A 20,638-nucleotide genomic window follows, 5' to 3' on the forward strand; every position below is an offset into this window, starting at 1 on the left:
GAGGCCCATGGGGCAGAGTCTGCAGGCGGCGGACTCAAACTGTGTGGTGAAGGCCAGAGGGTGGGGAGACGGGGGCTGGGTGGAGGTGGGTAAAGGGGGAAAATGGGGGACATCTGTAATAATGTCAACAATAAGTAAAAAGTAAATACACCCCTGGTCGGTTTGGCTCAGCGGTTAGAGCGTGGACCCGTGGACCAGAGGGTTGCGGGTTCAATTCTGGTCAAGGGCATGTACCTTAGTTGCAGGTTCGGTTCTGGTCCTGGTTGGGTCGTGGGGGAGGCAACGCAACCAATCCATGTGTCTCTCTCACATTGCTGCTTCTCTCTCTCTAGCTTTCGCTCTTTCTCTCCTGCCCCCCCCCAACTCTATCTGAAGATAAATGGGAAAATATACTCAGGTGAGGCTTTTTTTAAAAAGTAAATACATAAAATTTTTAGAATCTTAATGGGCAGATAAAGATTATAAGAATAGATTGAGGAGGAACTAATAATAAGGAGGAAACATAAATGAATCAAAACTTCTAAAAAATAAAAAGAGACGAGACCCCTAAGGCTCAAAACTCAAAACTTTATTGGGAACATCCTACCCCCTATCTTCATGGGGAAGGAGGGCTGGGGATCTGCACCCTCCTCCCATATATACACTTTTCAGACTCGTCCAGGAGAAGGTGTCCCCAGTTGTGGGGACTGAGTGCATAGGAGAGAAAACCCTTTTCCTCTCTGGACTCAGTTTTCTCATTTGTAAAATGGGCTCAGGGGAAACTGGCTCTGCAGACCTTGCCAGCACAGAAGATGTCCGATTCAGAAGGATGAGGAGGTGGGGAGACCTAACCAAGGGTGGCCCAAGGGGATGGGGGTACTGCCCATCCTGGCTGGGTTCACATGGCTCCTTCCGCCTCCCTCCCCACCCAGTGCCTCTCTTCTGGCACTGAGGGAGCTACGTGGCCTCAGGCCCTGGGGACAGGAGGCCACCCCCAAAGCTTGCCTCACGGTACTGGTTGGGGAACATGTTGCTGCCCACGAGGCTGGCAGTCCCCCCGTCCCCGGGGACTGGAGCCTGGTATGAGTCCATTGTCATTGGCTCAGGGCCAGGTGGCTCCCCGACCGTGGGCCCTGCAACACCATTGCCCGTGACAGCACTGGCAAGTGGTGGTGCTGGGGGCAACATGTCCAGCATGGTGAAGAGCGTGGGGGTCGTGGTGTCATAGGGAAAGCCATCATCCAGGAGGTCCGGCCCGCCAGGGGGCTCCAGGCCAGGGAGGGACACGGTGCTGGGGAAGAATTCTGTGTCTGGCAACAGGGCCGATGGTGGGAGGAATGGGCCTGCAGGGATGAGAAGAGACAGAAGGAAACATGGTGAGCTTTAGAGTCAACTTCTGGCCCAGTTCTAACTCCAATGGCCAGTCCCATGCTAAATGTGTTATCAGTGTGGCCTCCTTTAATCCCAAAGAGAACCAGGGTTGAAACAATACTCCTGCAGTGCTGGGGAGCTTTCCCCAAGAATGAGGGAAGAGAAGAGGCTCAAAAGCCCTCCCCCCAAATATAAAGACAACCCAACAAGTGAAATATCCACACCACAGGGGGCCCAAGTGAGAAGTAACCAGTCCCCAAATTGGAAGGTAAAATGACAAGTGTCATTATAGGAGAGCCTCTGCTTTTGAGACAAGACAAAATTCACCAGCAAAGGCTGATTATGCTTGTCTCAGAAAGAAACACAGGACTGCTGGGACTCTATTTCCCAGCCTCCCTTGCAGCTCGATATGGGCATGTAACTGAGTTCTGTTGGCTGGACTGAGGGCATGATGGTTGGAGCTACAGCAGACATTTGGACCGTGAGATGGAAACTGCAAATTAGAAAAGGCCGAAGTTTGGGACTCTGGCCATCATGTAGCCACCAAACCATCTCTGGGCCACCTACCTCTGGACTGTGAGAGAACAAATAAAGTTCTGTCCTATTGAAGCCCCTGTTATTTTGGGTTTTGCCGTGAATACAGTTAAACATGATCATAATAAATGCAGGAGGCATCCCTGATTTCTGACAGGTTCCTAATATATGGGAACAGCCACTATGCTAAATAACTGACATGACCTCAATAAATTCGAGAAAAGACCCTGAGAGGTAGGGTTTCCAGCTGACAGATGAATAAACTGAGGCCCAAACAGATCACACAGTGGCTAAATTGTGGCCTCAGAATTCAAACCCAGTCCAATTCCAAAAGCCATGCATCTAACCATTACACGATAGTGCCAGGGTGGCTTTGCCCCAAGAATGAGAAAGGGGGACTTTAGACATTGGGAAATTGGGATGATGAAGTAGATGAATGGCAGATGGCTGATAAGGAGGGGCTTTGGGGATTGGAGAGTTAAGATTGATGAAATGGTCTAGGATTGGTGGTTGCTAGGGGTGGAGCTCCTGGGCATTAGTTACCAGATGCAGGGGGTGGGGGGACAACAGGTAGTACTTGCAATCTCCAGGGTGGGACTAGCTGGAGTGTCCAGGCTGGGCTGACTGAGTGATTGGCAGCTGGCAGGAAGCTGGACGCCCTGGGGCAGTGGTGTGTTGGGGACACTGTTTGTAGAGCTAGTGGTCAGCAGATGGGAGATCTCTGATAGCAACCAGATAGGGCTTAGAGTTCATGGGAACTGGAGGCTGGCATGTGAGTTGAGATGAAGGCAAGGGAAGAAGAGGCCAGAAGGTGGTTGGGCTAGACAGGCTCTGCCAACCACGCCCATTCATCCACCTGTTCTCTGCTACCTGTTTCACCCATCATCACTAATCCACACAGGTGCCCAGATGCAACTCCCTGCTCCACCACAGACTAACTGTGTGACCTAAACAAGAGACTTTGCTTCTCTGAGCTTCAGTTTTTTCACCAGTAAAATGGGGGTTGTGGGGAATGATAGCACCCACCTTGCAGGGCGATTGTGCAGATCAAATGAGAAAAGACACACAAAGCACTTATGTGCTTGTCATACAGTGTCTGTAAAATGAATACATTAAAATTTGAAAGGCCAACGAGGTAGGTATGTGGTGAGATTTTTCAGGCGCGCCTCTGAGGCTCTGAGAGGTGGAGCAATTTGGCGAAGGTCACACAGCAAGTAGATGGTCCAGCGGAGATCAGAGCCTCCGGACAATGTCCGTATTCTTCCTACTTTATGTTGCTTGGCTAAGTGGTGTATCACTGGCCTTGAGGGAGCTTTGGGGGGACCAGAAGGAGCCAGAAAAGGAGGGCTGCAACTCACCCTCAGCCCACCCCAGAGGGCAGGAGCTGGCACAGAGCCGGGACCCACCTGAGCCGTGACTGGGCAGGAAGTGGTCCAAGAAGACTGGCTTTTTCCTCCGCCGCTTGCTCTCGATGCCGTGAGGGTCTGAGGGAAAGCAGAGATGAGGAGATGAGAACCCCTGGATCCCGACAGCCCCCAGTCATCTCCTCCCAGGGACCCGGAGATGGGCATGGGAAGGGGCAGAGGGGACGTACCAGAGCTGTTTAGCTCCCCAAGGACATCAGGCATCCCCCGTTTCCGCTTCTTGTCCACGCCATAGCTGTCTGTTCAGGAGATATCAGGGACATACAGAGTAATCCATCAATAAAATCAATTAAGAATTAATTTTAGAGACCATTTAGGAAATTGTTGAGCTGTTCTTGGCCAACCAATACAAATAGATGTCCACACCTTAATCAAAATAAATCTCAAATCCACTTCTAGCCACACTGGGTTTTGTTGTTGTTGTTTTTTTTAATCCTCACCTGAGGACATTTTTGCATTCATCTTCAGGTAGAGCGGGAGGGAGAGAGGGAGAGAGGGAGAGAGAGAGGGAGGAAGAGAGAGAAACATCGATGTGAGAGAGACACATCGACTGGTTGCCACCCATACAACCCCAACCAGGGCCGCGGACAAACTGCAACCGAGGTTCTTGCCCTTAGCGGGAACCAAACCTGGGACTCTCTGGTCCGTGGGCTGATGCTCTAACCGCTGAACCAAACCAGCCAGGGCTGGTCTTTGTTGTTCTTGGAACACTGCAGGCACCATCCTGCCTCAGGGCCTTTGCATTTACTATTCTAGCGCTTAAAACACTCTTCCTCAACTCCCACTCCTTCCCTGGAGAGCGATGTAGCCATCCTCCCATCCTCAGCTCAGCTGTCCCCTCCTCCAGAAAGCCCTCCTTGACCCCTAAGTCTGGGGCAGGTGCCCCCTCTGGGCAATCTGAGTCCCCTGAGCAATTTCTTCCTAGTCCTGTCCACTCTGTTGTCACTGTATGGAAATGGGCCTCCATAGGACCGAGACTCATGAGGGGAGAGAAATGATTAAATCCTCCCAAACGCTATGAGGCGAGTACTGTTATCATTTCCATTTTGCACAAGAGAGAGACTCTGAGAGACCGAAGTCCAGTAAGCTGCAGAGCCAGGATTTGAACCCCAGTCTGTGCAGCTCTGAGCCTCTTCCCCTTTCCCCTCTGAGTTGCCCCAAGCAAGGCCAAAGACCAGGTCTCTGGGGTGGTGGGTCACCCTGGGTTGTTGTGGTTACCGTGGTCACGAGGCAGGTACGTGAAGGGCAGAGGCTCACTGCAGACCCCATCCGTGAGCCGCTGCAGGAAGACATTGACTGTCACAGGTTCAACGATCTCCAGGTCCTCGTAGGGCGGTGTCTTGAACACAATGGCAATCTGGCGGTGCACGTCGGCCTGGGAGAAGTCAGCCCGGCCTTCCCAGGAGGCTCTGCTGAACACCACTGATATATCCTCTGTGGGAAAGTAAGGACATCAGCTGAGCAAGGACACTGGGCCCCCAACTCGCTCAGTCTCCCCCCAAATCAATATTAATATTCCCAAGAATAAAACTAATCATTGTGGTAGCTAACCTGTTGAGCACCTACTGTGTGTCAATCATTATAAATTTCATTGTTGTTGTTAATCCTTACCTGAGGATATTTTTTTTCCGTTGATTTTTAGAGAGAGTGGAAGGGAGGGGGGAAGAGAAAAATGAGAGAGAAGAGAGGAGAGAGAGAAACATTGATGTAAGAGAGACACATCGATTGGTCGCTGGGGCCAAGGATCAAACCTGCAACCCAGGCCCTGGCTGGTTTGGCTCAGCGGTTGGAGTGTCGGCCTGTGGACCAGAGAGTGCGGGGTTTGGTTCCCGCTAGGGGCACGTACCAAAAAAAAAAAAAAACCTGCAACCCGGGCACCAGAAAATAAACCTACAACCCTTCAGTGCACAGGCCATTGCTCTAACCACTGAGCAACGTCAGCTGGGGCTACATATTTTTATGTATTATCTCATTTAATCCTTTTAACAACCCGAAAGGCAGGTAGAATTAATATTCCCACTGTGCCAGAGGTCCCCAAGACCATCATCAGATTCAGTGTTTCATGAAGGAGACTCCCAGGATTCAGCATATAGTCCATGCTCATGGCTAAGATTTATTACAACAAAAAGGCACCAAGCACCCTCAGGAAAGGGAAAAGGTACCTGGGGCGAAGTCCAGAGGAACCAGGCTCAAGCCTCCCAGAGTCCTCTCCCGGTGGAGTCACACAGGACATGGCAATTCCCCCAGTCACAAAACGTGACAACACACACAAAATGCTGTCCATCAAGGAAGCTCCTTAGAGACTGGGAGCCCAGGGTTTTTATTGGTGGCTGGTCACCTAATCACCCTCTGTCTGGCACAAAGCAAAACTGCAGACTCCCAGAAGGAAAGCAGGTGTTCCACACACACCGCGTTGCTCATACAGTGTAGGCACAGTGAGCCACTCTTACAGTCAGGGAATGCGGGGACCCTCCCAAAATACAAGTTCCCGGAAGCCAGCCAACGGCCAACCTGGAAAGCAGGCCTTTCAAAGGATAAGTCTCAGATCTGCTATGTTAATTCTTTTCTACACGCCCACTTTACTTTTTTAAATATTTTTTCCCCTTTATTAATTTTTAGAGAGAGAGGAAGGGAGGAGAGAGAAATAGAAACACTGATGAAAGAGAACATCAGCCCTGGCCGGTTTGGCTCAGCGGTTAGAGCGTCGGCCTGCGGTCCGGAGAGACCCAGGTTCGGTTCCCGCTAAGGGCACGTACTTCGGTTGCAGTTTGTCCCCGGCCCTGGTTGGTCGTGCAGGTGGCAGCCACTCGATGTGTCCCTTCACGTCGATGTTTCTCTCTCTCTCTCTTCCTCTCTCTCCCTCCTGCTCTATCTGAACAAAAAATGGAAAAATATCCTCGGGCGAGGATAAAAAAAAAAGAAAGAGAACATCAATTGGCTGCCTCCTGCATGCCCCCTTCTGGGGATCGGGCCCACAACCTGGGTATGTGCCCCAACCAGGCATCGAACCAGAGACCTCTTGTTGCATGGGTCGACGCTCAACCACTGAGCCACACCAGCTGGGCTTAAAATGTTTGTTTTGTTTTGTTTTGTTTTGTTTTTTGGTACGTGCCCCTGGGCTGGGCTTAAAATATTTTTTAATTTTAATTTTTATTTGTATTTATTGATTTTAGAGAGGAAGGGAGAGAGACACACACATTGATTTGTTGTTCCCAATTATTTGTGCATTCATTGCTTGATTCTTACTTCATTATGTTTTTATTGATTTTAAAGAGAGAGGAAGGGAGGGGGGAGAGGGAGATTTCAGAGGGAGGAAGGGAGAGACAGAAACATCTATCGGCTGCCTCCTGAACACCCCTTATCAGGGAGCCCTGACCAGAAATCAAACCAGCAACCTTTTGGTGCACCAGATGGTGGACGCCCAACTAACTGAGCCACACCAGCCAGGGATCATTGGTTGATTCTTGTATATGACCTGACCGGGGATCAAACCTGCCACCTTGGTGTATCAGGATGACGCTCCAACCAACTGAGCTAGCTGGCCAAGGCAACACACCCACTTTAAAGATGGAGAAACTGAGGCTTGGAGAGGTTAGAAGACTTACCCAAGGCCACACAGCCAGTAGGGAATAGTCAGGAATCAGTATGCTACTCTGCCTGCTCCTCTTCTTCTTGTCTTATCGCATTGCCTCTCTCATCAAACTAACACCACATACTGAGGCTTTATATGTGTCAGGCATGCACAGATTGCTCTAAGTCACAAAAACCCTATGAAGATGGTACCTTTAGGAGCCCCTTACACAGAGGAGGAAGCAAAGGCACTGAGAGGTGAAGTCACTTGTCCAAAGTCATACAGCCAGCAAGCGGGGCGCGAAGATAGAATCCAGGCAGGCTAGAGTTCTTCACTACCAGCTCTGCTAGGGCTTGAGGAAGTTATCTGATATCTCTAGGCCAAGTTTCCTCACCTTAACAGACGATAAATCATAGTACCTACTTCACAGGGTTCCGGTTCTAAAAGGATTAAGCAAATCCCTTCATGTTAGAGGCTTAGACCAGGGCTTAGTATATAACAATAGGTGCTCTGTCCATGTAAAGTATGAGTGTTCCTATTAGCATTATGCAAAGTACTAACTCCAGGCCTGGCACTCAAAAAAGTCCTCAGTAAGCCCTGGCCGGTTTGCTCAGCGGTTAGAGCATCGGCCCGCAGACCAAAGAGTCGTGGGTTCTATTCTGGTCAAGGGCACATATCTCAGTTGTGGTTTGGTCCCCAGCCCTGGTCAGGGTTGTGCTGGAGGCAACCAGTTGATGTGTCTCTCTCACATCAATGTTTCTCTCTCTCTCTCTCTTTTCCTCCCTCTCTCTCTCCCTCCCACTCTGACTAAAGATGAATGGAAAAATATCTTCTGATGAGGATTAAAAAAAAATCCTCAGTAAATGCTAACTCTTTGCAGTGTACTCCTGGGTAGTTGGGATCCCATGTCATCCTACCAGTGACTCATTTAGGAATGAGGAAATGGAGGCTCAGGTGGGGGAGGCACCTGCCTGAGATCAGCCAGTGAATAGATAATGGGACAGGACTCATACCTGCCTCTACTTATTCACCCATACCTGGAATGGTTTCCCTGCCCTGGTCCCAACTTTCAGGCCCCTAACAATCTCCTTGGCCCTCCTCAGATCTCAGCTCAAATGCTGCTTCCTCTGGGAGGCCTTCCCAGATGCCTAGACCATGTCTGGTCTCCCTGTTGTTCAGTCTCAGCACTTTGTCTTCTTCCCTCTCAGCATCTCCCGCTTTGAGCATTTGTAGCTCTTTTCCTAACTTCCACTGAACTGAGAGCCAGTGAGGGCCTGGCCCAGGCCTGTCTCGGCTACTGCTCTGTCCCAGCACTGCCTGGCACAGGGCCTAGCACAAAGGAGCCACCCAATAACCACCCGCTCATTCATCCAACATGTCATAAGAATCTCCCACTCCTGGGTATAGATCCAAAGAATTAAAGACAGGTGTGCAACCAAAGACTTGTACATGCACATTCACAGCAGCACTATTCAGAATAGCCAGAGGGTGAAGATGACAACCCAAATGCCCATTGACAGATGAATGGATAAACAAAACATGGTAGAGCCGCACAATGGAATTTTATTTGGCCATAAAAAAGGAATGAAGCACGAACACACATTACAACAGGAATAAACCTGGAGAACATAATGCTGAGTGAAGGAAGCCAGACGCATTAGGTAACATACTATAGAATTCCATTTGTATGAAATGTCTAGAATAGGCAAAGCCAGAGACAGAAAACAGATTCGTGGTTGCCAGGGGCTGGAGGAGGACAGAATATGTGACCCCTAATGGGTGTGGGGTTTCTTTTCTTTTCTTTTGGTGGAGAATGTGAATGGGGTTTCTAACTAAGGTATGAAATGGTTCTGGAATTGGATGGTGGTAGTGGCATACATGAAATGCCACTGAACTGGATGCTTTGAAATGCTTAGCTCAGGCTGGTGTGGTTCAGTTGGCTGAGCATCATCCTGTGCACTAAAAGGAGGCAACTCATCAATGTTTCTCTCTCGCATTCATTTCTCTCTCTCTCTCTCTCTCTCCCTCTCCCTCTCTCTCTTCCCTCTCCCTCTTCCTTCCCCTCTCTCTAAAATCAATAAAAACATATTTTTAAAATGTTAAAACTGCCCTGGCTGGTGTGGCTCAATTGGTTGGGCGTCATCCCATGCACCAAAGGATCAGCGGTTTGATTCCCAGTCAGGGCACATGACCAGGTAGCAGGCTCAATCTCCAATAGGGGGCATGCAGGATAGAGCCAATCAATGTTTCTCTCTCTCTCCCTCTCCCTTTCTCTCTAAAGATCAATAAAAACATATTTTAAAAAATAAATAATTTTAAAAATTAAAAATGCTTAAAATGTTTTTTGTTTTTATTTAAAGTGAACCTTGTACTCAACCGGTGTGACTCAGTGGTTGAGTATTGACCCATGCACCAAGAGGTCACCAATTTGATTCCTGGTCAGGGCACATGCCCAGGTTGTGGGCCAAATCCCCAGTGGGAAGCATGCAGGAGGTGACCAATCGATGTTCTCTCTTATCGGTTTCTATCTCTCTCTCTCTCCCTTCCTCTCTCTCTAAAATCAATAAAAAAAAAAAAGTTTCTTATAGCCAAGAAATTAATAATAATAATTAGTTTAAAAAAATGTTTTTTTCCTGATAACCTCATGTGTGCTTGGCCCTGAACAGGGTGGTTCTGGGCACACAGTTGCTAACCAAGACAGTGCCTGGCCCTGCCTTTATGACCCAGTGGGGGACACAGACATTAACTCTATAATCCTACAACCTGAGAAACGATGGGGGGATCCCTGAGGCTGTGGCAGGTTTTCCCACTCTCCTCCCCTCTCACTGCCCTCTTATCCCATCAGCCTGCTGTTCTTCCAACAACCACACCTGTTTCTGCCTCAGGGCCTTTGCACTTGCTGTTCCCTGTGCTGGAACACTCTTCCTCATATGACCACACAGATCATTCATGGTTCCAATGTCATTTCCCAAGAGGGGTCCTCCATGGCCACTCCCTTGTAAATCCGTGCCCCACTACTACCCCTCCAGCCATTCTTCTCTATCCCCTTTCTCAGTATTATTTTTCTTTAAATACTACCTTTCATGTCTTCCTGAGTCTTTTTTTTATCCTCACCCGAGGATATTTTTCCATTTTTTGTTCAGATAGAGTGGAAGGGAGGGAGGGGAGGAGGGAGGGAGGGAGGGAGGGAGGGAGGGAGAGAGAGAGAGAGAGAGAGAGAGAGAGAGAGAGAGAGAAAGAGAGAAACATCGACGTGAAAGGGACACATCGAGTGGCTGCCACCCATACGACCAACCAGGGCCGGGGACAAACTGCAACTGAGGTACGTGCCCTTAGCGGGAACCAAACTCAGGTCTCTCTGGACTGCAGGCCGACGCTCTAACTGCTGAGCCAAACCAGCCAGGGCCTTCCTGAATTTTTTTCAACTCTCTTTATTATTTTCCTCCCAGAAGAATGAATAGCAATGGATTCAAATCCTGTCTCTACCTACCTACCTGTGTGACTTTGAACCAGTTACTTAACCTTTCTGTGCCTCAGTCTCCTTATCTGTAAAATGGGTCTTATTATAATAGCTCTAACTCATAGAGCTATTAGGCAATTAGATGATCTAATGAATGATGTGTGCAAAGTGCTTACAACAGAGCTTGGCATATAGTAAGAGCAAGGTAAATCCTAGCTCTTTTTTTTTATCCTCACCCAAGGACATTTCTTTTTTATTTTATTTATCTTCAGATAGAGTGGGAGGGAGAGGGGGGGAAGAGAGAGAAACATCGATGCGAGAGAGACATATTGAGTGGTTGCCACCCACATGACCCCAACTGGGGCTGGGAACAAACTGCAACTGAGGTACGTGCCCTTAGCCGGAACCGAACCCGGGCCTCTCTGGTCTGCGGGCCGACGCTCTAACCGCTGAGCAAGACTGGCCAGGGCTAAATCCTAGCTCTTCATTTTTGTTGGTGGTGATGTTATTTATAATAGAGTAACATGACTGAAAATGCAAAGAATGCAGAAAAGATATATACAATAAAAGGGAAGGCTCCCTCCTGCCCTCTTGCACAGACAGTGCTGGCCAGAGGTTTTTTAATTTGTTGGTTGTTTGTGTTTTTTTTTTTAATCCTTATTTGAAGAAGGGACATTTGAACAGATGTGAGTGACATGGAGGAGATGCTTCTCCTGGCCACCGTTTTCTTCATCCGCAGCACTTATCACAATCATCATAAAGCAATTATTGGTGCAATTTCACGATTTTTGTATTAGAGGCTCCCAGACAGTGAGCTCGTGGCTGCGTGGCCTGCCTGGCACCCCGCGTGGGCCAGCTTGGATGGCCCTCCTTCTTTGGACGTTAACGAGTGAGTGACTTAGTAAGAGAATGAGCCCATCGGCTGCATCTGACTTCAAAACCAGAGCTCTGGATCCTGCCCCCCGCCCCGCCCCCTGGGTTAACCAGCTCCTCTTCACCCTCTCACCCTCCTGGGCTCCCTGGCTACCCCACGCCGCCAGAACCCCTCCGCCTGCTCGCTGCCCCAGGCCCCTCACCTTTCTGCACCTTGTCACACAACAGGTACAGCTCCTCGCCGCCTGTGCACGGCCCGCTCTCCTTGTTAATTCGGCAGATCCGCAGCTCGGATGTGTTTGTGGACTCTGGGAAGGAGCATGAGGAAGAGGTATATGAGGAAACAGGAATTCGGTCATCAAATCCTTATCAGGTAGCCCGTGGGTGCCCACCCTGGGCTGTGGAGAGGGGGGAAATTGAGAAGCCAGGGCACCTGACCCTCCTGGAACCCATGGTCCGGGTGGAAAAGAAGCCGCTCAGACGAGAGGGTTAGTGGACAGTCGCAAGTCCTTCATGCTGAGGTCCAGTGAGTGTCTGGGCAAAAGGGAGACCCTCAGAATTCAGGGAGAGTTGGCGGGGTCAGGCGTCAGAGACAGCTGTTAGGTGAGGGTTAATGGCCTGAAATCAGTAGTGGACACCTGTCGTTTTGACTGTCTACCAGTCCTGGCCCTTCTTCTGTTAACTGCCCCTCAATTTTCCTTGGAGGGACCATCCCACATCTCAGTCATGAGGATTGGGTAGGGCTGAGCCCCTCTCCCCAGCTTGGCAGTGGGCATGTGCCCTAGACCTGGCCAATCAGAATATTGCCTCCTCCTGGCCACAGCTGATTGGTTAGAGAGGAGAACATGACAAACACCAGGCCAATCAGAGACAGCCCTGAGACTTTGAGCAAAACTATTGGGGGAGGGGAGGTGCCAAGCTGGTAGGATATAAGCCTGGAACTACACAAAGTCATCTTGCCCCAACGTGGGAGGGCACTGCCAAGAATGACTAACATGGAGGAAGCATAGCTGAGAGAGGAAAGACACAGGCCCCTAATGACATCTCTAGGGACCCGGATATGGTCAGACCTGAAGCTACCTCTAGATTGTTTTTAGGTAACTGAACAAACACATTTTTATTTCTCCTTCGGCCAATTTGAGTTGGGATTCTATCACTTGCACCCATAAAAGCCCTGACTGAATTCATATCCTTCCCCATTTGATGCTCACGGCACTGTCGGCTGGCTAAACCCCCAGCTGTTCTCAATCCCCTCTTCCATGCCTGTACCCCTCTATAGAAGATGAAAACTTAACTGTTTTCTTTCCAAGACTCCCTTGCAACCATGGGACCAAGTCTGGCCAATAAAACTTAAGCAGAAATCTACCAGGGAGATTCTGGGGAATGTGTCTTTTCTCCATCACAGAGAGAACTATTGTCACTCAAGCTGCTACTTCCCTAGCATAGCCTAGCACAGTGGTACAGGTTATACCTTCCACAACACTAAAACACCCTGTATCCATACGTTACATAGGCTATGCTGACCCCTGCAACTGGGAAGTATACAGCTTGTTCACTTTACAGGGCAATACTGCCCATCATGCTTTGAATACAGACATGATGGCAGGAGCTATGGCAGCCAGCTCATGACCATGAGGGAAAAGCATAGAATCACAGAGCTGCTGAGCCAGTTCCCCAATACTGCTGAACAGCTGAATCCATAGGAACAGACTTCATAACGAGACATAGAAAAATAAAGACTTCCCTCCCGCCCAGCCGGTGTGGCTCAGTTGGCTGAGCATTGTCCCATGCACCAGGAGGTCGCTGTTGGATTCTGGTCACACATGTCTGCTGGGGTTGCTGGCTCAATCCCCAATAGGGGGTGTGCAGGAGGCAGTCGATCAAATCTATGTTTCTCTCTCATGGGTATTTCTATCTCTCTCTACCTCTCCCTTCCTCTCTCTGAAATCAATGAAAACATATTTAAATATAAATAAGTAAAATAAAGAACTCCCTGTTGGTTTGTGCCTTCGTATATGGGGCTTTTTGGTACCTGCGGCCAAGGACAATCCTACGACACAGCACCCTCTACTCACTCTTGTCATAGACGGGCTCAGAGAGCACTGGGTCCATCTGGCGCACCTGTCCCTGCTGGTCCCTGTAAGAGGCCTGGAAGCAGATCCTCACAACGTTCATGTCCACCTCCTGGTGGTTCTTCAGGGACCCAGCTGTGGAAGAGATGAGCGAAGGCTGAGGGTGGGGGTAGAGATCCCGGTGGGGAAGGGGTGACAGAGGAGGACTGGAGAAGATGGTGGGGTCCATGGACGGCAAGGGGATGGGAGCAGGCAGAGAGGCTCGGGGTTTGGACTCACCATTGTAGGGGTCGATTCCCAGCTGGATCTTCCGCTCTATGGCGGCCTCGATCTCCTTCTTCCTCACACACTGGATGCCCAGGTTGTTAAAGCTGCATGGGGGGAAGGGAGGTTGTCACGAGGGCGCAGGTGCAGCTCTGCCCACACACAGGAGGGCTCCAGCATATGCTACTTGCCTTGGTGCTCACAGTCTCAGGGGCTGAAGTACCCCAGGCCCAGAGGTCCCAGCCTTGGGGGGCGTCTGGGGTTCACACCCTCTAGGGATGTCAGGATTCTTGAGAGAACCTGGGAATGCCCCTTATTTTTACCACATGACAACACTGGCAAACCTCATTTATAAGAAAACTGCAATGGCCCTGGCTGGTTTGGCTCAGCGGTTGGAGCGTCAGCCCGCGGACCAGAGAGTCCTGGGTTTGGTTCCCACTAAAGGCACATACCTCGGTTGAGGTTTGTCCCTGGACCGGGTTGGGGTCGTGCAGGTGGCAACCAGTCAATGTGTCTCTCTCACATCGATGTTTCTCTCTCCCTCCTGTTCTATCTGAAGATAAATGCAAAAATGTCCTCCGGTGAGGATCAAAACCAAACCAAAAGAAAACTGCAAAGTCGCCTGGCCGGTGTGGCTCAGTGGTTGAGCGTTGACCCACGCACCAAGAGGTCGCCGGTTCGATTCCCGGTCAGGGCACATGCCCAGGTTGTGGGCCTGATCCCCAGTGGGGGGCATGCAGGAGGCAGCCATTCTCAATGTTCTCTCACATCCATATTTCTATCTCTCTCTCCCTCTCCCTTCCTCTCTCTCTAAAAACCAATAAAAAATATATATGTTTAAAAAAAAGAAAATTGCAACTGCAATGCCAATTTAAAAAAACTCATCCAAACAGCAAAGAGCAAAGCATGTGCTAATACCCGCTGCAGGTGAGGGTGTGGAGAAGCAGGCACCTCTCTCCTACTGCTGGTGGGGCTGGGAAGTCGCCAGGAGTTACACCTCGGAGGGTCTGGCCACACTCATGCATTCCACAAAAGTTTTCTGAGCACCTACTGTGTGCCAGGCATATGCGAGGCTCTGGAGGATATAGCAGGGAACAAAAGAGACAAAAATCCCTGCCCTTACTAAATGTATAGATCACCAAAAGTACACAGGTACACTTGGGGCCAGCAATTTCATTTCTAAGAATTTATCCTAGAGAAGAAATGATCTATACATCAAGCCATTCACGGCAGCTCAGTTCATCATAGAACCACAGGGGACTGAAACCATCGTAGATGCCCATTAATAGAGGACTGGCTCAAGTCACTGTGTGCTTCCACACACACACACACTGGAATACTATGCAGCCAGTAAAAAGGATAGGGGAGCTCTAAATGTTCTGATAGGAACGATCTCCAAGATGTACTGGAACACAAAAATGAGGTGCAAATGTTTGCTATTATTTATAAAGAGAGAGAAAAATATATCTACACAGAGCATATTTTTAATTGCCTCCAGGAAGGGGCACGGGTACCTGGAAGACCCAAGGAAGTAAATGTGTTTTGCACTGCACACCCTTTCTGAACCTTTTAATTTTTTTCATTATTAAAAACATAAATTAAGGGATATCTGTAATACTTTCAACAATAAAGATATATATATATTTTTAAACCATACAAATTATAAAGTGAGAGAAACAGCGGGCCTTGCAGTGAAGTCAGGTCTGGGGTCAGACCCCAGCTCTGCACTGGCTCTCTGTACCCCTGCAACCTCTCAGAGCCTCCGTTTCCTCCTCTACAATATGGGAATAAATGTACTGCATGTGAATGTGTGGGGCAGGGAGCCAGGTCTAGGGAAGACCCTCCATCATCGCCAGGCCTCAGTTTCCCCATCTAGGAAATGCAAGAGGGAGAAGCTGGCTAAGCTGTGCCTTGTCCCTGAATGATCCTCAGCCCCTCAGAATCTCTATAACCAAGAGCGAGGGGTCAGGGGTCAGGGCTGGGTACCTGTGCCGGGGGCTGACGTGAGGCCGGAGCCGCACCCTGCAGACGCCGTCGGTGCAGTCTTTCCCCACGAGGCTGTGGGGGTGCACTCGGTGAGGCCAGTCCTTCCACACCAGGCATGCGGTCACCTCCACCTCCCGCAGCCCTCCACAGTCCCGGAGCTGCAGGAAGACAGGTGCTCTTTTGGGGGTCCCATTGTAGATACCTGCACCCACGCAAACTCCCTGGGGCCTCCCTGGGAAGCTCCCCACCCCCCTCCCCCCAAGATGATGGAAGGGGATTTACTAAAGACCCCTCAAGATCCTAAACCTGAGACTTCCAACTGGCACCCCGGGGCCTCACAACATGACGGCTGCCCACAGAGGTCCACTCAGACTTTCAAACATTGGATGCATACCGGGTCTCCAAGTACTGCCATGGATGACATCCTTGTGACAAGGGGAGAAAGGCACCTTTACAGTGTCCACCACCTTATCCAGGTGATCAAGGTCAGTATCACTGATACTGAGCCCAAATGACTCGGGCACCCCGCCCCCCATGGCCGGGAAGGACAGACATTGTCACTGCCGTGACAGCCCCTCCGGAAGTGTGTCACCTGAATCTAATAGAGAGGAAGCACCAGACAAACCCAAATTGCAGGTCACCAGATAAAAAATGGCAGAGTCATAAATGATGATAAAAAGATGGGTGTCATAAAACAGTTGGGGAAATTTGAACATGGGCTGTTACTGAACCGTGTTAGGAGTTGTTATTTTTAGGTGTACTAATGAGATGAGGGTTATCATTAGAGATATATATAGGGGAAGTTTTGTGATATCTGAAATTTGCTTTAAAATACTCATAGAAAAGCTGAACTAGATTGGCAAGATGTTAATAACCGTCGACGCTGGGAGATGTGTACATAAGGGTTCATTCTAACAGCATATTTTTGTTATGTGGGAAAATTATCTAATATAAAGTCCTGAAATACCAAAAAAAAAAAGATGGGTGTCATATGTTGGATTAATGGAAAACAAATACACAATGTCTTCTGATCTGGCTGGTAGTTCCACAGTGTATACGTAGGTAAAGATTTATCAAACTGTGCTTAAGAGTTGATCCTAACATATATATTAAGATGAAATATAACAATATATAAAGTTAACATAAATTTAATAAAATATTAAACTTCAAATTCAAGGTTAATTTGACTGTTAATTGTCAATTTAATATTCTAATTATTAAATTAATATTTTCAGATAAACTGTAACTTAAATATAACTCAATTTTTTAAAAAGAAGAGACTAGCCCAGCCAGTGTGGCTCAGTGGTTGAGCATCGACCGGTGCACCAAGAGGTCACCGGTTGGATTCCCGGTCAGGACACATGCCCAGGTTGTGGGCCCGATCCCCAATGGGGGGCATGCAGGAGGTGGTCAATCCATGTTCTCTCTCATTGATGTTTCTATCTCTCTCTCTAAAATCAATAAACAAACAAACAAAAAAGGACAGAGACTAAAGAGACATGACCACCAAATGCAACATGTGCTCCTTGACTGGGTCCTGGATTGATGGGAAAGAAACACTATAAAGCACATTTGGGGCCCTGGCTGGTTTGGCTCAGCAGTTAGAGCATCAGCCTGCGGTCCGCAGAGACCCGGGTTCGGTTCCCGCTAAGGGCATGTACCTTGGCTGCAGTTTGTCCACAGCCCTGGCTGGGTCGTGCGGGTGGTGGTCACTCGATGTGTCCCTTTCACGTGGATGTTTCTCTCTCTCTTCCTCTCTCTCTCCCTCCCACTCTATCTGAATAAAAAAATGGAAAAATGTCCTCGGGTGAGGATAAAAAAAGAAAAGGACATTTGGGGACCAGTGGGCAATTTAAGTATGGACTCTGTTGGATGATATTATGGAATACTGCTAATTTTCCCAGGGGGACTAACAGCGTTGTAGCTGTGTAGGAGCTTATTCTTAGGAGATGCACTTTGAAGAAGATGCACTTTGAAGGCTGAAGGGTCTAAAAGTGACACCTTGATATCTACAACTCATTTGCAAATGATTCAGCAAAAAATCCACAATGTGTGTTTGTGTGTGTGGAGAGAGAGTGACAGGTACAGCAAATGTGGCAAAATGTCAACTGGTGCATGTAGGCGAAGGGCACTTAGTTGTTCACTGCCTATTCTTTTAATTTTTTGTAGATTAAAATGTTCCATCAAAACTCATCAAATGGATACATTAAATAAGTGCAACTTTTTATATCATTTATACCTCAATAAAACTTTAAAACTAGAGAAAATAAATAAATAAAATAACTAAACAAATAAAAACATTGGGAAACATTTGGAGCCTACATGTACATTGAAAAAAGTATGAGACATCACATTACTCCAGATTTCCAGATTCTCTTTGAAAAAAGGAAGTTACGCCCTGGCCAGTTTGGCTCAGCGGTTAGAGCGTCGGCCTGCGGTCTGGAGAGACCCGGGTTCGGTTCCCGCTAAGGGCACGTACTTCGGTTGCAGTTTGTCCCCGGCCCTGGTTGGTCGTGCGGGTGGCAGCCACTCGATGTGTCCCTTCACGTCGATGTTTCTGTCTGTCTCTCCCTTCCTCTCTCTCCCTCCCACTCTATCTGTACAAAAAAGTGGAAAAATATCCTCGGGTGAGGATAAAAAAAAAAAAAAAAAAAAAAAAAAAAAAAAAAAAAAAAAAAGCCCTGGCCAGTTTGGCTCAGCGGTTGAGCATCGGCCTGCGGACCAGAGAGTCCCAGGTTCAGTTCCTGCTAGGGGCATGTACCACAAAAAAAAAATAAATAAAAAAAAAAAGGAAAAGGAAGTTACGGCAAATGGGTCGAATCTCTGCTCAGCAGCCACAGGCAGCAGTGGTTAAAAACCAACCCTTTTAAACCAGGGCTCAGACCCCTGGGGCTTTGTTAGGTGTCCCCTGGGCCCTGCTCTGAACTTCTAAAGCTGGTGCTTGTAAAATACAGTAAACCCGTGAGGTTCCATGGGGTGATACTGCCCTCTAGTGGACATTTGGGATATTGGTGTGATTTTGGTTGACAGGGCTATGGGCACTCAGCCAGGAGTATATAGGACCTGGGATGCTACACAGCCTACAAACTAGGGACAGTCCTACACAAGTCCTGTAAGACTTCTGAACCTCCCACCACCATTTCATGTCAGTGAAACACCTGTTTAAAAGGGTCAGAGCCTGAACTTAACACTGTTTTAAATATATAGTATTCTCCCCATCATTTTAAAATACACCGAATTTCAAGTCACCAAGTCCACCAGGCTGGCTCAGGCTGCATGTGTGGCCACTGCATTAATTAGGTCAAAAGCAACTGCCACCTTTATTATTCTTCCCTGGCTGGGGCTGTGCCCGAGCATTTACATACTGAAATAAAATATGCTTATATATGCTACGCTATTTTCCTCTCATTTCTCCTTCATTCTAATGTTAGGGCATTATGGACTTGGGCATGATTACGGGTAGAGGTAGGTTATATTGTCAATACATTTCATTGAGTCAGAGAGGATTAAAACCATTCATTTAACCAGTTTCCTGCTGTAATATTAGATTCTGAAGAGATCAGGGTCAACAGTCTCAGGATTCATCTTTGAGATGTCACCCAAGATTGTGGATAAGGCATGAGGCCTTGGAGTAAGTCAGACCTGGTACCAAACAGGCTTGATCACTGGCTGTCTGCATGCTAACCCTCTCTGGCCTTACTGGCCTCAACGGTAAGATGGGTATCATTAAATACCTGGCACACAGGAGCACTTAGTGCACGTCAATAATTACTAGAGTAAACTTGCTGTGTGCCCCTGAGCAAGTAACTCACCCTCTCTGAGCCTCAGTTTCCTGTTCTTATAGATGGGGATAAAATTCCCGAGTCCAGAGTCAGAAACAGGTCATCCCCTACTGTTGGACATTTACTGTTCAAATTCTCCAAAATCAAAACCAACACCGAGCCCAAAAGAAACAAAAAATTGGGGAAAATACAGCCTACAAGTATCGCCCACAGGTAACTTATAATCACAAAGGGAAAGCTGCATCTTTACAAAGGAGAGACCTGATGGTCACGACCTGTGATGGGCTGACTTGTGTCCCCCACCAAATTCATATTTAAATCCCCACCCTCAACCCCTCGTCCCTCAGAATGTGACTATATTTGGAGATGAGGCCTTTAAAGAGGTAAGTTAAAGAGGCCATCAGAATAGGACCTGATCCAATCTACCTGGTCTCCTTATAAGAAGACCGAGTGGCTCAGTTGGTTGGTGCATCATCCCATGCACCAAAAAAGGTTGTGGGTTTGATTCCTGGTTGGGGTGCATATGGAAGCAACCGATCAATGTTTCTCTCTCACATAGATGTTTTTCTCACTCTCCCTTCCTCTCTCTCTACAAACAATAAAAATACATACTTGGGTAAAGATTAAAAAAAAATAGTAATAGTCCAGCCAGTGTGGCTCAGTGGTTGAGCGTTAATCAATGCACCAAGAGGTCACCAGTTCGATTCCCAGTCAGGGCACATGCCCAGGTTGTGGGCCTGATCCCCAGTGGGGGGCATGCAGGAGGCGGCCAATCGGTGTTCTCTCTCATCAATGTTTCTATATCTCTTTCCCTCTCACTTCCTCTCTAAAATCAATAAAGGGAAAAAAATTTTTGAAAAAGAATATTAAGTTTCTAGAGTGTGCTAACAGTGTTGTAGTTCTACAGGTCCTGTGTTACTATTTTAAAGTAAATAAGTAAGTAAATAAATAAATAAATATTTTAAAATTAATTTTGGAGACAATGACTTGTTGTTCCACTCATTCATGCATTCGCTGGTTGATTCCTATATGTGCCCTGACTGGGGATTGAACTCACAACCTTGGTATATTGGGATGATGCTCTAACCAACAGAGCTACCCAGCCAGGGCTGGAGCCTCTTTTCTAGTCACCCCAAAGGTTTCTACCCTCATGATCTAATCACCCCAAAGGCCCCACCTCCTAATACCATCACCTTAGAGGTTAGGATTGCAATATATGGATTTGGGGGACATAAACATGCAGACCATAGCAAGACTTGATCAATGCAACACGCGATTCTAGACTGGTTATGAAACAAGCAAACAAGACAGGAGCTATTCAG

At 48.1% G+C, this 20,638-nt stretch overlaps 1 protein-coding gene across 1 annotated transcript in view; it reads right to left on the bottom strand.

The window, feature by feature from the left end:
- Positions 1 to 557: 557 nt before the first annotated feature.
- RELB (RELB proto-oncogene, NF-kB subunit) overlaps positions 558 to 20,638 on the bottom strand; it is a 31,517-nt gene continuing 11,436 nt past the window's right edge. Inside the window, exons 5-12 of the mRNA XM_036276049.1 lie at positions 15,535 to 15,692; positions 13,564 to 13,655; positions 13,288 to 13,419; positions 11,416 to 11,520; positions 4,527 to 4,742; positions 3,479 to 3,547; positions 3,291 to 3,368; positions 558 to 1,322 (exon numbers count right to left, since the gene is read on the bottom strand). Coding sequence (XP_036131942.1) covers positions 937 to 1,322; positions 3,291 to 3,368; positions 3,479 to 3,547; positions 4,527 to 4,742; positions 11,416 to 11,520; positions 13,288 to 13,419; positions 13,564 to 13,655; positions 15,535 to 15,692 — 1,236 coding nt within the window. The 3' untranslated portion in view covers positions 558 to 936. The remainder of the gene's footprint in view (positions 1,323 to 3,290; positions 3,369 to 3,478; positions 3,548 to 4,526; positions 4,743 to 11,415; positions 11,521 to 13,287; positions 13,420 to 13,563; positions 13,656 to 15,534; positions 15,693 to 20,638) is intronic.

The sequence above is a fragment of the Molossus molossus genome, unplaced genomic scaffold (genome assembly GCF_014108415.1).
Source record: "Molossus molossus isolate mMolMol1 unplaced genomic scaffold, mMolMol1.p scaffold_m16_p_21, whole genome shotgun sequence".
Taxonomy (NCBI): Eukaryota; Metazoa; Chordata; class Mammalia; order Chiroptera; family Molossidae; genus Molossus; species Molossus molossus.